This window comes from Octopus sinensis, linkage group LG2, assembly GCF_006345805.1.
Source record: "Octopus sinensis linkage group LG2, ASM634580v1, whole genome shotgun sequence".
NCBI classification, from domain to species: domain Eukaryota; kingdom Metazoa; phylum Mollusca; class Cephalopoda; order Octopoda; family Octopodidae; genus Octopus; species Octopus sinensis.
The window spans coordinates 76219872-76237259 of NC_042998.1; the positions used below are offsets into that span (position 1 = coordinate 76219872).

The following is a 17388-nucleotide window of genomic DNA, read 5'->3' on the forward strand; positions in this document are numbered from 1 at the left end:
GCATCATATGTGATAGATACACTGGAGCAGTACATCCTGTGAATGCATCAGAAGATTCTCCTACATGCTCAGATAGCTCATTAGAAGTGGTTGATAGCTTTTGTTACCTAAGAGATGAAAGTATAGTAGCTAGAGTAAGAATGGGTTAGAGAAAATTCAGGAAGCTTCTATTACTGCTGACAACAGAGTAAAGGGCAGATTGTATTATGCTTGTGTTAGAACTGTGATGCTAAATGATAGTGAGACATGGGCCCTGTATGCAAAGGATTTGAGAAGATTGGAAAGAAATGAAGCACACATGGTCCATTGGATGTGCAATGTAAATGTGCATCAATGACATAGTATAAATGTACTGAGAGAAAAACTAGGCACAAGAGGAATCAAATGTAGTGTGCAAGAAAGAAGACTGTACTAGTATGGTTATGAAATGTATATGGATGAGGGCAGCTATATAAAAATTACTGATTATGATGCGAATAAAGCTTGCAGAAACAGGAGGTCCAAGAAATGAGATGAAGTGATGACAGAGGTGACAACAAAGGACTGGTATGACTGGCAACATGCAGCTTTCAAGAGGACCTACCCGCCTCAGTGAAACTGAAGTTATGTTTGAGCTGTGTGTGTGTGTGTGTGTACGTGTACATGCATGTGTACAACTGGACCCTTGGTCAAATTTTCATCCTCCCAAGATACTTCCATCACCTCAACATCTTCAGTTCTTCTTGATACCACTTACTTTTCTTACTGCCCTGAATCATCTCACATGTTATTCACTCTTCATTCATTAAAAATGTTCTCCCCACCCCTCCTTCTCCCATCATCTTTATCATCATCATCATCATCACAATCAAGATCATCTTTTATCGTCCATCTTCCATACTGGCATAGGTTGGACAGTTTTACAAGATGCAACAAGTTCAATGCTCCAATGTCAGCTTTTGAATGGTTTCTATGGCTGGATGCCCTTCCTGAGACCAACCATTTTACAGAGTGTAAAGGGTGCTTTTTTTTTCATAGCATCAGTACAAGTGAGGTTGCCATACAGCTTGCAGGACTAAGATCCCCTTTCAATGAATGAATGGGGCTACAATAGAGGAAAGCTGCTTCATGCAATAAGATGAGAGATTAAAGCATGAAAGAAGAGGCCAGAACAGGTTTCTTGCGGTGGATGAACAACATAGCTACTCATATTATAGAAGTATGGATGGGAGTAACCAGAGTAGAGCAAGGTTAAACAGTGGAAATAAAAAGTGTCAGGGAGGACTCTGAAGGTACAAGAAGGTGAAAAGAGGTGAGTGGGGACAGAAGAACAGTGAGTGACAGAGGGTAGACGTTGAAAGAGTATATCAGAAGAGCAAGGCATGATTAGAGATGGAAAATGGGTGAGGGGATGGGGAGCAAATTCAATGCAGAATAAGGGTTGAAGAGAGGTTGATGATAAATACATGGGGGGAAGGGAAAGCAGTATGAGAAAGATAACTGGTATCACAGAACAAGATGATGCATTTAATTGCAGCAGCAGAACACTGCAGTTATGAAGGTAATGGAAGAGAGAGTCAGAGAGAGAGATGATGATTGGTAGAAAAGGTGCAGTTGTATGTATGTGGAAGTTAAAACAATGATGATACATAATCTGAGACCAACATTGCACTGTATCTATAAGTAAGTCACTTAGCTTTTATTTGCGCAGTCTACTGTCAATGTTAAGAATGCTGTTTCAGCAAACTGGGATCTATATCATTTGCCAAGTGTTTCTATACAATGATAATAAACTTGAAATAAAAACAACCTGTTTTTCATTATATTTAAAATGTTAAAAATAAACAAATCATGTATATTTTAACTGAATTTGGAGATTTAATGAGTGTTGATTAATTTTTTTTAATATTTTGAAATATTACTTACTTTAGAAAAAGCTTTATGGATTTCTTTATAAAATGTTATCAGTTTCCTGAAAAATAAATATTTGGTCAGAATATTTAAGGATATGTTTCTTTTGAAAAAATTTAAATATACAAAAGAAAATATATTTAAATTCAGATGTAATTTTAGAGACATATCGTTTTATATTGATGTTAGCAACCTCAAAATGATAGGGCCTTCTCTGATTACTATATAACCTTCTTAAACTACAATAACAATTTCTCTAGTAGTTATATGGTTTTCAGAAGGGGAGAGGGATAAATTATATTGATGTTGTAAGTGTGAAATTTTAATGCCAGTAATAGAATTGAACTTGTGCTAGGGATCAGGAATTCTGTGCTTGAACAAGCTGCACTGTTTCCTTGGCTACAGACTGTATAAGGGCACTTTACAATAACGGAATGTAGGTCTCCTGTGATCTAAATTTGAATCTAATATTCTAAAAGAAACTAATATTCTTGATATAGCTATTAAGAAGCAGTACTTACTTGGAGTCAGGTGAGACATATGCCATACAAAATGGTCTAACATAACCGCGGGCTTGTAAATCATATAAAAGAAAATGGTAGACCTGAAGAATAATATTAACATACTTTAGCAAGTTATATTATTACCATTATTGTTAACAAAAAACTGAAAGAATTTTTTTTAGCCTTAACTGTAAAATGTTAAATATTAATTAATAATGGTACAAATAGATTCTCTACCCATACTACTAAAACTAACAACAATCAAAGTTTAATTTCATTAAACTGCACTGAGTTCTAATAACTTTTTTTAAAAAACGTATGTCCTTGGCGTTTTATCCATAATCACCATTAATATTCACTTTTACATGCTTGCATGAGTTAGATGGAGTTAATTGAGATAGATTTTCTTTGGCTGGATGCTCTTCAAGTTACCAACACTCACCTGTTTCCAAGCAAGGTAATATTTGCCATGATCAGACATATTCTCACAGAATATTAGAAATGAACGACACTGCTTGTATGAACTGCTTGTATGACAGTGACAATCATTTACAACTATCATGCGATATTAAGACACACACACACACACACACAAATATATATACAATGAGCTTCTTTCAGATTTTGTCTACCAAATCCATTCAAAAGGTGTTTTTCTAAGCAACAGATATTAAGAATGTTAACTTCAATGGTGAGTAAATCCTAGAATCAGAGGAAACAAGTGAGAGTCTGTGTGAACAACAATAAGTGAAAAGTAAAGTTTTCAGAATGTTCAATAAGTTATGAAGAGCAGAAAGTCTAATATTTTGGACACTTGCTCTTCATCAGGAAATAGACAAAAAAGGTAAAGGACTTGTTGGCCTAGTTGGCAATACAAGTAGATGGCAACCATAACTCTATGCACTCCGAATTCAAATTCTACCAAAATAAATTTTGCCTTTCATGCTTTTGGGATTAGTAAAAAAAATACCAATCCAAGGCAATGGTAGATGAAATTGTAAGAGGTTCTGACTGGATGCCTTGTGGTAACTTGAATTCTGAGTTCAAATACAGCCTGACCTACTTGGCCTCTTAAAATGCAAAGCATCTGTGCAATACTTCTAAAACTACTCATGACTAAAATAATTTGAGAGGAATTGGTGAATTAATACAATTTTCTTTGACTTGGTGAATCATAGTAGAAGGTGGTGGTGCTATCTTTTCTTCATAGATGTTTCCCAACTAATTACACAGCTCTAAATACCCATAGATCTGAGGTTTTGAAAATTACTGTTATATTTCTGTAGTTTTCTTAATGAAATAGTTTAATATGTAAGAACACTGCCCCATTATAGAATTTTTAGCAAATTAAAAGTGAAGCAGAGTGTTTAAGTTTATTTACTCACATATGCCGAAACTCCTTCTGCTATATCAGTAAAGAGAACTTGTTTATCTTCCATTAATGTGAAGTTATTGCATAAAATACTAGGGAAAAAAAGAAAAAAAAAGCATTTACAAAACATACCAAAACCAATATATTGGTTTAACATAACTATTAAAAAATTAATTCTGGTGGGTAGAAGCATCTTAATATATATATATATATATATATATATATATATATATATATATATATATATATATATATATATATATATACATATATAGGGGAGAAAAAATGAGTTAAAAAAAATAATTCAAACTTTTGGGGGATTTAAAAAGATAGAAAAAAATGTTGCATCAGAAATAGATTTATTACAAAACTGAAAAAATCTATTTCTGATTCAACATTTTTTCTCCATTTTTTAATACTTGTTTATGGTATATTTCTATACCTATAACAAAACTCTTCAAAGAAAAAATATATATATATATATATTATTATGGTAGTTTTGACTTTCAGAGTCCCTCATAGCATAAGGCATTTATGTGTATTAGTGCCCTTAATATAAATAAATATATTTAAAGGGAATAATTATAATTTTTCCCTTTTTGAGGTTTTTCACGCTGACTACTTGATAAATCTTATAAAGATTTTATCATATTTTTAAATCTTAAAATTTATATATATATATACATACATACATATATATACACACACAAACATACATACACACACGTGCACACACACACACACACACACACCACACACACACACACACATACATACATACATACATACATACATACATACATACATACATACATACATATCTGTAATTTTCATCTATGGTGCCAAGCTTTAATCACCCTTGCCTTTCTCTTGAAAAGCATCAATGTCATCATAGTGAAAGAAAATTTCTTTGAAGAAGCAACTGCTAGTTTTTCACAAAAACCTTGTTCAGGCCTGCTCCAGGTACAGATACTCAAACCAGCTATAAAAGACATCAAAAGACATCGATATGTCCCTAATATCTTTGATTTCAAATCAGCTAGAGAGTAAAAACATACATATTCTATCTTTATCATTTTAATAGATTAAAAAGGCTTAATCTTTAATCTATCATATCTCTTAGAAATTTCCACATAGACAGTTTTGACCTTAGAGTTCTCTGTTGTTATGAAGTGAATTCAAAGAAAATTTTTATCCATTCAGTCTGATCCTCTCTCCTACAATCATTTTCTCTCATCCTTATCACTCTATCTAGCTCACTCACCATGAGGTTTACGTATAAAGAATTAAATCATACTTGGAATTCCTTACTGATAGCATCCCTTTACATGACTTGTACAGCTCTCACCAACCACTCATCTATCCCTAGTCTCCACATTGATCACCAGATAAGGGATCAGGGGACCTTGTCAAAGGCTTTTTCCATCTCAACAAAAGCCAAGTACAGAGGTTTATCTTTGGTTAGGAATTTGGGAAGACAAATCACTTTTATTGACAGTAATATAAACTACAAGATAAAGTTTTCTAATTATGATGGTGGATTCACTTGAGAGTATTCTGAATTTTGTTTGAAGTGTCGTGATTCTAATTTGTGGATGCATGGAGTGAATAATGTGTGACAGTCTGCGAGGTGTTGCTGGAAGATATTATTGGTTTGTTGTTGATATAGGACACAGCACCATCATCATCAATGTTTATGTCTGTTCTCCATGCTGGCATGGGTAGCACATTCTGTTACTGCTCTCCTAGATAAGTTGGAGGATAGCATCTCACTCTTGAGTTTCACTTTTGGGTAGGAAGAACATCTCTGGCTGGATGCCATTCTTAACATCAACCACTTTACCAAGTTTACAGGTTGCTTTTTTTGTGGCACCAACACTAATGACAAGACTAAAGGGTGCTTTTGACCCTACACTTAACGGTATACTGGGAGCATTTTATTGTGGCACCAACATGTACATTAAAAGAAACTGAAGGGACATAATGTACATATATATTAAAGAAGATGCATGGGAAACTGAATACTATATAATTCAATTAGTTCTCGTTGCTCTAGTCCATTCAACTGGCAAAATGGGTTGTATCTGTAGTTCAGTAGGCCAACCTTATCACATTCTATTTTTCACTGAATCTCCCTGAGAACTGTGTTAAAGATACATGTGTCTGTGGCATGTTTGACCACTTGCATAATAATTTCTTGAACAGATTGTTTGGTTGATTGAATCAACTGAAACACACATCATCATAACTGATGGAGAACCAGATCGTATATTGTCAGATTACTTTAAAAAAACCTTCACTTACTTTTTTGGTGGCTGGTGATCAACAGACATGATTTTTACTGCAAAGGCATTGATATCAAAATGACCAATCCCTTCAGATGGCTGGACAAACTATAAAATAAATTTAACTAGTTCAATGAAATTTACATAATAATAGAAATACATACATGCAGAAAAAAAAACTTTCAGCATTAAAGAAAGAAACAGAAATTTTGTTAATAAAAAAATGTCTTTGCTGCATACCTAGATTAAATGCAAATTGTCAGAGATATTAGATTGGAATAGTAACAAAACAATACACGATTCTTATTAAATAATTGCTTTGTTAGAGTTGAACTTCAAGAGTAAATAATTCTGAATAGCTCTTAAAACTAGGAAAATGGTTGCTGATAGTGATGATAATGGAAGCATAACACCCAGGTTTATAGAGTAGGAAGCTATAACTGTACTTAGTACAGTGTTTATCCCAATTTTAGAATAGGAATACGATGTCCCTGCATCTCATAAAAGGCAGTTAAAAGCGTTGATAAGAGGGACATCTAGCTACAAAATAATCTCTTAGGAAAACTGTCCAATCCATGACAACATCAAAAAGCAGAAGTGAAATACTGAGTTATAGATTCCATCATCATTTAATAGAAAAGGAATGAAAAACAATATAGATGAGAAAATAGAATAGTCAATTAAAAACGTAAAACATATCATGAAATGAATTAGGTTGTCAAACACATAATGAACAAAATATTATAAAATGGCAAACTTAAACATAGTTTTATTTCTATAATGGATATTAAATACCAGTATACCAAACAAGAATGGCAGCATGTGGCTCAGTGATTAGGGTGTTGCACCCAAGATTATATGAATGTGGTTTCAATTGCTGGACAAAGGGAATGTGTTCTTCAGCAAAACATTTCATTTCATGCTATTCCAGTCTACTCATCTGGTAAAATGAGTTGTCCAGTGATGGACCAGTGTCCCATCCAGGAGGGGATTATATACACCACAGAATCAGAAACTAGCCTTATGAGCCTATAATTCAAGGAAGGACCTTTGAACTTCCTTTTTTTTTTAATACTAAACAAGCAGTTGAGAGATTGATGGCATTTATTCTGTCCTGGTAATAGAACATGTCAGTGGCAAAATAGATGGTTCTCAATATATTCTGAGAGGAACTGTAAGATTATCTACATTGCCTCTTTAAACAGCAATAATAGTAAAATTGATGGCTTTTAGAGACGAGTAGAATTTTTGCCTAAGAAAAACACTACCCTTCTACAAACTAGTGTTCTATCCTGAGAATTATTTTTCTCTTCATTTAACATGGAAACTGAAAATTTCGGAATTTGGATAGATTAAATAATAATGCTATGTTAAGATAAAGGAGTAAATGCAAAACAGTCTGTTAGTGAGTTCACATTGGTAAGATGTTGCTGTCTACTCACAACTTGTTATTGAGACCCAGGTCAGCCTTGACAGAATGAACCTATACACAAAGGCAATCTAGCCATTACCATCCAATCTTTTTTGAATATCAAGGGCCACATTGCCCAACATTTTCTTTATTTATGACAAGGTGTACTGTAAGAGGTTTGGCTGTTATTTCTAGAAGGTTGAGTGACCATGTAAAGGCTTCTTCATTATCAAATTTGTTGGTGGTACAACAACTATATGTGAGCAGTGACATTATTTATCAGGTTTATGAAACAAATAAGTAATGTGCTTACTTCATAACTTTTAAAGGGGAGTGGCAAATATACCGTTAACACACACTGAAAATAGACCCTCGATATCATAACTGATTCAACTCTTTAAGCCAAATGAAAAATACATATTTTGTAAGGTGGTAGAAAATAGCTATGGAGAATTGTAGAAGTGAAAGTAATCAATATTTTTACAAAAATCATGAACCCTAAAATTTTTAGAAAAGAGTAAATGAAAACTGTAATATTTATTCTTTTGCCCTTCAAAAACGATATGAGTGAAGTAAAATAATTCCAATTAAAAAAAGGGCAAACCAACTTGTTTATCCTAACATTAGAAAAATGAAATCTAACTGCAGAAAATATGTAATAGTGTAATCTGTAACATATTTAAAAGTAGAAAATAAAACAATGACTTGTTGATTCCATACTTACTAATGGTTTGGGTCCTTCAAGTTCTGAGAATTCAGTGACCATTACAAAGTCTTGAAGCAGATTGGTCCCACGATTCCAGGGATGGATTATAGAAGGGCATGGTGTTAAGTAAGAGAATCCTTTAGAATTTCGAATAGAAGTTCTTCTCTCACTATATTCAGATACTTGTGGATACACAGTAGATCCAAACATGTTTCAAATGTTAAAACTGGAGGGGTGAAAAATATAAAAGTAAATATATTTTTAACCTTTAGATTACAAGTAAAAGCTAAAATATTTGAATTAACAATCAGAAATCTGTCACTTTTCTCTTTTATTCTATACTATATTCCTCAGTTTTACTCCCTGTATACAGATGGTCTATTCCTCTTTTCAAAATAATTTCAAATTGTGCAAAAGAAATTTGAAATAGGAATAATTTGGTAGAACCTAAGGTAACATAACAATAATAAAATAGTTTAAGATACCCAACTGCCAATAACATTGAATTAATTCTGAAGATTATTAAAAGTATGAAGTTGTTACATAGCCACAGTAAGCCTATGAAATGTGAGGGCTGAACAATGAGATTAAACTTAGATCCCTCCTCCCAGACATATCCTGTCTTCATCTAGCTGAAAACTATACTGCACACTTTGGTTGCAGCATGGCAGTCTGGACATGTACTATCACCAATCAGGACATTTCTGTACACACTTAGATATTAGTGGTAGGTAGCCACAGCAGAGGTGGGTAAAGTGAACTCAGTCAAAGTATAATAGTTACTGTTCTATATTCATTGTTACTCGTTTTTGTGTGGATGTGTTCTTTTTGCTTGGAACACTTGGCAATATACCAACAGCTAAGAATCAGACACTATGGTCTACTGTGATGGTTATTTGAGGCAACAAGAGTGACTAAAATTTTGTAGAAAATATTTTTAAAAAGTGATTTTTTTCAATATTCAATGCAAACTGTACTGCTACCATCATCTTCATTTTTTATCTACTTTTGATGCTGGCATGGGCTGGACAGAGTGTAACCTCAGCCAGTTTTTTTTTCAGAGTTACTGCCCTCCTTTAGGAGTCAGGACCTATTGTCTCACTTGTACGTTCTGATTTTGACATTGTTTCTATGGTTAGATGCTCTTCTTAACATTGACCACTTTACAGAGTGTATTTGATGATTTCATTGTGGTACCAGTACAATAGAAGTTGTCATGCCCTCAGCTAGCCTAAATTGGTCCACTCATGTCTAATATTAAAATAAATGTTGGAGAACAGAATGAACTAAATATGACTTATTGGATCTAGAATAAAAGTAGAAGTTGTTGAGAACAAACTACTTGCATCAGTTGTTAGTTGCCAAGACATTGCATCCTTTAAAACCTCCATACTTCCTGAAATTCGCCAACACTACACCTGATATCCCCACCTCCATACGCATGCACGCATGTATATCATGACTCATACACTGCTCATTTTCCTGACTTTTGTACATAATTCTATGTACTGTACATGCACCTTTGATGAGTTGTAGTGCATCTGAGCACTAAACACAATAATTTCATTATTATTTATGTGTATATATATATATATAATATATATATATATATATATATATATATATATATATATATATATTCTTTTATTTGTTTCAGTCACGTGACTGTGGCCATACTGGAGCACCACCTTTATATATATATATGAAAGAACAAGAGAAAATGGAGATTACAAAGTTAATAATTGTTTATTATTAACAACAAATTAGTCATCTTCACTTTTTACAGCCATTTCAATTAATACTTTCTTAATCTCCATTTTCTTTTCTTCTTTTAATACTTGAGTAGTAATTGAAATGGCTGTAAGACGCGAAGATGACCAATTTCTCCATTTTTTTTCCATTTAAATGGATATAAACTATGTGCTTTATACATGCCTATTATTTTAAGGAAATTAATTCCCCAAAAATTCTAAATATTGAACCACTATTTCCTTGGGTGAAACCATCCTTTCATGAGATTAACATATTCTCTAATTAAATTTTACATATATATATTATTTTATCAAATTTATTAACTTATGTCATAATGTTTTTGTTAAAAAATTCATTGGAAATTTTATCTAAAAAAGAATTAGAACAATTAATTAGTTTATATTATGACATACAACTTGTGAATATAACAGTAATTACAACTGTATGTATTCTGATGTATGCTTACACGGAGTAAAAAGCAATTCAAATGGCTGCTAATACAAACAGTGTCTGACTGTGAAACACAGCCTCAAAAAGAGAAATTATGATGAGAGTTTGCAAGGCCTTCAAGGTTAACTTCTACTTTAGCAATAAAAATGGCCTTAAAATGTTGGTTGGTGGTGTAATATTCAGTGTGAGGCAAGTGTTTTTTTAATTAGTTGGTATGTTGAAGAAGACCTGTACCCATGATCTGTACAAGCCACTCAGACTTTAGTTGATTTTCTGTTTGAATATTTTCAACACACAACAACAATATCTGGAAGAATGTGTATAAAAAGGAATCCCAGAGAGATGCAATCATGTAGAAGAATAATAGGGAAAGATTTTTTTAAATGAGGATGAGAGGTGTATGTGTCAAGTGGACATGAGTGGAGGGTTATGTAACTTGCTAATTTAGCAGTAAGAGACCATTGGTGTGTAATGTAGACACTAACTCAGTCAAATTTAATCACTTTTTAATATAGATAAGATCTATAATGGCTGGGTGTAATTTGAGAATGTTTGTATCAATGACAAAAATACTACCAAATACTGAATTAGCAAGTTAAATACTACCAAATATCAAAAAGGACAGAGTTCAAAATAATGCTGCTGATTTGATAGGGCCAAAATATGGAATTTTCATTTCAAAATTTATTAATATAAACATTCAGTACATATATACTTCAATGTAGTACATGATAAATTTCAAAACTTAATATGCTATCTTCTGAAAATATACGAAACTCTTGAGTAAAAATTGTGACTTCCTATGCATGATGTGATATATGTATGCAATAAATGTCACAAGTGTGTGTGTGTGCTGCAACAGATATATGTATTTAATAGATGAGTATACATATGTGAATAAGATATGTAAGCATGTTATAGATGTGTGCATGTATTTCATAGATCATCATCATCATCATTTAATGTCCGTTTTCCTTACTGGCATGAGTTGGACAGTTTGACTGGGGACTGGCAAGCCAGGAGGTCGCACCAGGCCCCAATCTGATCTGGCAGTGTTTCTACAGCTGGATGTTCTTCCAACCACTCCAAGAAGCCAGTCAGGTGGCACTGGAATTGGCCACGTTTAGATGATACTTTTTATGTGTTACCAGCACAGGAGCCAGTCAGGGCAGGTAGGCTGGCATCGACCATGTTCAGATAGTGCTTTTTACATATCACTGGCATGGGGAACCAGTCAGGCAGCAGTGGCAACAACCCACACATGCATGGTGCTTATTGCATGCCACCAGCATGGAAACCAATCAGGCGGCACTGTCATCAGCCACAACTACAATTCCATTTGATTGTCATCTGATTTGATTTTGATTTTACTTGATTCAATAGGTTTCCTCGAGCACAGAATGTTGCACGACGATTCAAAAGTACTTTTTAAATGGGCTGGTTATGCAATACTGATGTAGGTTATGGCTGGGTCTTCTCAATCACAGCATATCTCGAGAGTTCTCGGTCTTTCGTCATTGCCTCTGTGAGGCCAAACGTTCGAAGGTCATGCTTCACCACCTCATCCCATGTCTTCCTGGGTCTCCCTCTACCACGAGTTCCTTCACACAACAAATGCCATCATCATCATTTAATGTTCATTTTTCATGTTGGAATAGGTTGGGCAGTTTGACTGTAGCTGATAAGGCCAGTGGCTGCACCAGGCTCTGTGGTCTATTCTGACCTGGTTTCTATGGCTGGATGTCCTTCCTAATTTCAATCACTCCACAGAGTGTACTGGGTGTGTTTAACGTGGCACCTGCATGACTGCTTTTTATGTGGCACCAGTAATTCTTCTGTGGCAGGTGGGTTTTCTTGAGTATAGCAATGTACCAGATATCTTGAGTATAGCAATGTATCAGATGGTCCTCAGCCATCTCCTTTGTAAGACTCAGTGTTTTACATTTGAGGACATATAAGATGCATGTTTTTCCCCAAAATAATTACTTTAGGTCTTATATGCAAAATTGGGTTCCCTACAAGTTAATTTTGTCCCTGATGCTCACTACTATCGGCCATTTTCTTTTCCTGAATACACACTGTTGAAAATTGGGGATGTCAAATATACAAAGAAGTCTTTTATGACATGAGCTGGCAGATTTATTAGCATGCTGGATGAAATGCTAAGCAGTATTTCATCTGCTGCTATGTTCTGAGTTCAAATTCCACTGAGGTCGACTTTACCTTCTATCCTTTCGGGGTCAATTAAATAAGTACCAGTTATGCATTGAGGTCAATGTAATCAACCTAATCCTTTTGTCTGTCCTTGTTTGTTCCCTCTGTATTTAGCTCCTTGTGGCAATAAAGAAATAAATATAACACATGAAATTTAATTTTCTATAGATTTTCACCAATCCACTGCTGAATTGAACCAGGTTTTCCTAAAGAGTCCTAACATTTCTAGGTTCCAACAGAGGTAACTTACTTCATGACCCACTCCATCAACTACTATTGCTATAAGAACTATCATTAGATTTTAAAAGCTGTCAGTTCCTTATCAGTTTGATGCAGATGTTCTCATCTATAGTTTAATCAAAGTATTTGCATTTCTTGAGCAACTGATATCTACGTGAATTCTTACTGGTTCCTGAGAAGTGGGAATGTAGTTTTACTGAACTGTTCTACAAAAACTAAATGAACCCAGCTATCTATTTAAGGCTGTATATGGCTATAGTGCGGCCACACTTGGAATTTGCATCACCAGTCTGGAGCCCTTATCTTGCTCAGGAGATTGACCGCCTGGAAAATGTTCAGAGAAGTGCAACCAAGCAAATACCCTCCATCAGGCATCTACCATACTCTGAACGCCTTGCTTCTCTGGGCATAGATAATATTGAAGCTCTGAGGTCTGGCAACTGACTTAGTAAACACCCACAAAATTATTAACCATCATGCCAACCTTGAGCACCTTTTTGAGCTCCATGTGTATAACACATGTGGTCATGCCTACAAAGTCAGTAAACAGCACAGCTCCCATGACTTTTGGAAACATTTTTTTACACTCAGAGTTGCTGAAGCACGGAACCAACTACTTGTATCAGTTGTTAGTTGCCAAGACATTGCATCCTTTAAAACCGCCATGCTTCCTGAAATTCACCAACACTACACCTGATATCCCAACCTCCATATGCATGCACACATGTATATCATGACTCATACACTGTTCATTTTCCTGACTTTTGTACATAATTCTATGTACTGTACATGCACCTTTGATGAGTTGTAGTGCACCTGAGCACTATACACAATAATTTCATCATTATTATTTTGTTTCAAAAGGGTCCTTTGTTATTTTCATAGTGTATTCTTTCTTTTCCACAATGACATAATAAAAGTAGTACTCAGCAAACATTTTAAGGCAGTATGTATGAAAGGCACACAAACACACACACTGAGTTTATTGAAACTAAAATTTCATCTTGACTTGAATTTCATGTTACTGTGATGTTCAAATGAGAAATCAGATCAAAGTGGCATGAATCTCTAGTCACAAGATAAAAACTCAGTTTTAATTAACTAATATACTCTAGAACGTGTATTGAGCATTCTTACTGCCGCCCATTCAATCAGCAAATGAAGCTGAAATTTGGATTAGTGCACATCTGGGTGGACATAAACAGGAGTGTGTGCTGGGTGGGTTAATAAATTATACCAAGTTTTTGTATAGCGTTAACTGATCGTGTGTGGGCATAACATACGCCTTATATATAACTTATACTCAGAGTAAACAGGTTATTCATCAAGCAAAAGAGCTTAGCTAAGCCTATAACTTACTGAAGTTCATTTATTATAGAGTGGGAAAACAAGTTGTTCCTTTTAATATCTTGTTTCCTCTTCAACATCACCTATGTGATAAACTATACCAAACAATATGCATACATAAACAATAAAAATTAAAAGCCAGAAAATATTGAATTCCCCAACAGCAATCAAACTACACATTTGTGACCAATACATTAAATATTTCCTGCAGAATGTTCGCGATTTTTTTTTATCAAATTAAATGCAGAAAGGTGTCACCTATTGAACTAAACTTCGAACAGATTTCGCTCATAAGAAATATTGGCATCAAACAGTTCATATATGATCTCCTCTTAACAAAAAGTAACGCCAATGCAACCATTTTTGCAACAGAGAAAATAAGTTTCAGCACTGACTCATAAAATACGCAGACGATAATTTGATCTTTGGTTTTCGGAATTTTTTTTTTTTTTACAAATTAATGTTTCAATTTAAAATATAAACTTGGGCTTCATATTAAACACAATTTCATATAGATGAAATAGATTTTCTAAATGAAACAGGCTATTTAAAAGCTTTCCCCTGCGAGACACTAATCTATCAATTGCCTTCCTGTGTATCGATCGAGTGAATGATGTGGTTTAGTGCAGTGTCCATGCAAAATCAAATACATTACCTGTTGTAATACGTAAATTGAAAGAGTGTTTGCTCTTTCTAACTTATTTCCATCGTAGTTGTTCACTTATGTAAATTATAAATGAAAAGGACGTGAAAGTGATGGGGGCGAATTTCCACGGTCTAAGCTTGATATTAATGTGGACTATCTTGAGACAGCCGAATATAACTGGCAACAGTTTATAAATCGTTAGGCTTCATGCAACCACTCCATTCTCGACCTCCGACTCTGTCACGTTACTCTTAAACGCCTACACTTACAGATAGGTATTTATGGAAACTTAAATTCCACTCGACAAATCTATGGAATGGTATGTTTTGGAATTAGTAAAAAATTTTTAACAAAATTATATTTACCATGATCAAATGCACGAAAATACGTTTATACGCCTGGTAGAAGATATAATTACACAATATATTCTAGCATTAAATAAGACTGTAATTATCGGTACACTCTAATTATGTAGAGATGCACTTTGTTCAAGTGACAGGCTTCAGGCTATTTGGGTAGGAAACACCACAACTGGCATATATATTAGAAATCTGTAGCTCTATCTTATTGTGTCAATGTAATATAATGTAACTCGGCATCTAAACAACATCTGTAGATTCTATTTATTTTAAAGAATGTTACTGCAAAAAATATAAATACTTAAATGTCATAACACAAAATAAACAACAATAACAGAAGGGAAGATGACAGCAAAATAAGCATCATGTACTTACAAAAATGTAAACAGTTGAGGTGATTAAGAAAACAGACGATATGTTATTTCATAACTAAAGCCACCCACAACTGTCAATTATCAGAAGTATCAAGTATTTCTGCCGGTGACCAACGACAATTTGCTATCCTGCTTTAGAATTCCGAGTAACAACGCGTCATTCAGAGCATGCATATAAAATATGAGAAAGTGATTTCTGACAAACAGAAGATCAATAATTCTCAAAGTAAACAATAAATATACGTTTCTTACATTAGCATAAAATCTGAAAATAATGACGTTCATTATTTTCCTCAAATCATTAATAACGTAAATTAAGTGAAATACTTACCCAAGAATAGAAACCGATTTCTAAAGAAACCTGTTGATCTGCAGTTCGAATATTTTTTTTAGTTTGCTTGCTGCAATTTTGTCAATTTACCGTATTTTGAGTAAGGTCATAAAAATAATTTTGCTACACAAAATTAATTAATTTTGTCGTTATTATAACATATGGACACATATATATTTTCTTTTAATAATCATTTCTCTAATCTTTAATTTATATGGACGTCGGTGTGTAGCAGTTAATGGTTCCAATTGTAAACTTCAGATACTTAACAGCAATAGTCTCAATATTCGTCTCAGTGGCAGACTACATGCATCTCTTCTCTGAAAATCTCCTTCATAACTCGCCTCCATCAATATGGTGTTCTCTTAGAACTCATCTTTCTATGATGACAAAGCTTAAACAATAACTTGAAGCATCAAGGTTATTGAGTATCTTCAAGCTTCTTCTTCTTCTTCATCATCATCATCGTCATCATCATCATCATCATCATTATCATTATTATTATTATTATTCCAAGTTTACCATATTAGAGCTAGTCCATCTTTTAGATTCTCACAGTCCCTGCAACATTCTAATTTATGAGAAACTCGAAAGTTTGATCTATATTAAACTCACTTCTGGATTCCTTGCTCAAGTTCTATAGCTCAAATAATTTGGGGATCTGGATTTACATGTTTTCTGTTCTCTCTCTCTGGTACTTACCCCCCCCCCCCCCGCACTGCCTTTCTTCTCCTCGAGCTTGCTTCTTTATGATGGACAACTTTCATTCCTTTCCAATGCAGGCTACTTCAAATAGAGAAATGAAGCTCTATAACTGTGGAGGTGGTAATGGTGGAGAAGGACTTGGATTGTTAGTTCTAGAGCAGGGCAGGCCCACTGCTAGACTTTGGTGCCTGGGAGTGCTTCAGAATATTCTGGATGAGCACTAATTTGTAATAATGCTAAAGTTTTGAAATAAATGCATCACTGTAAATCTGAGGGTGTACCATTGAATAGTGAGGAGACATTGCTGTCCAGTGCACCACCTTAGAGATGAGCATGGAGCAGGTTAAATCAACTCAAAGAGTTTGGGAAAATTTACATTTAAATTATATTTTTGGCTTACTTTTTGATCAAGCTGATCAATTTTCAATGTGACATTTAAATTCCATGATTGCCAAATTTTCCAGAGATCAGGTTGGCAAGATTGATGTGTAGGTGTAGAAAATATAGATGTTAGAGACTAGTTAGAACACGAGTAGAAAATTCTCTCTTTATTAGTTCCTTGCTCTGGCTGAATTTTATAGAAAAGAGAGAAAAGAGATAGCTTCCATTTCTGTTTATATAGCTAATGTATGGCTTATAGGTACTGTTCCCTCATTGGTCTGTTAGAACCCAGTGCAAATAATGAACAAATAAAACATCACCTAGATGCATGAAGTTCATTACAAATGTAACCATGAGTATGATTTTATTAATAGCTTTATGGGCAACAGGTGCAGCCTACCCATTTATTGACCTGATTTCAT

General features: G+C 34.1%; 1 protein-coding gene across 7 annotated transcripts in view; it reads right to left on the reverse strand.

Annotated features, from left to right (window-relative positions):
* Positions 1-16022, reverse strand: part of LOC115232426 (guanine nucleotide exchange protein SMCR8) — an 81477-nt gene extending 65455 nt beyond the window's left edge. The window contains exons 1-7 of one of the 7 annotated variants that reach the window (XM_036514315.1): positions 15551-15720; positions 15346-15347; positions 8186-8393; positions 6070-6158; positions 3779-3857; positions 2412-2494; positions 1906-1951 (exon numbers count right to left, since the gene is read on the reverse strand). In XM_036514315.1, coding sequence (XP_036370208.1) covers positions 1906-1951; positions 2412-2494; positions 3779-3857; positions 6070-6158; positions 8186-8377 — 489 coding nt within the window. In that variant the 5' untranslated portion in view covers positions 8378-8393; positions 15346-15347; positions 15551-15720. Of the gene's footprint in view, positions 1-1905; positions 1952-2411; positions 2495-3778; positions 3858-6069; positions 6159-8185; positions 8394-15345; positions 15348-15550; positions 15724-15880 lie in introns of those variants that run through there. The other 6 variants (XM_036514321.1, XM_036514306.1, XM_036514328.1 and 3 more) reach the window with 6 other exon arrangements.
* Positions 16023-17388: the final 1366 nt, after the last annotated feature.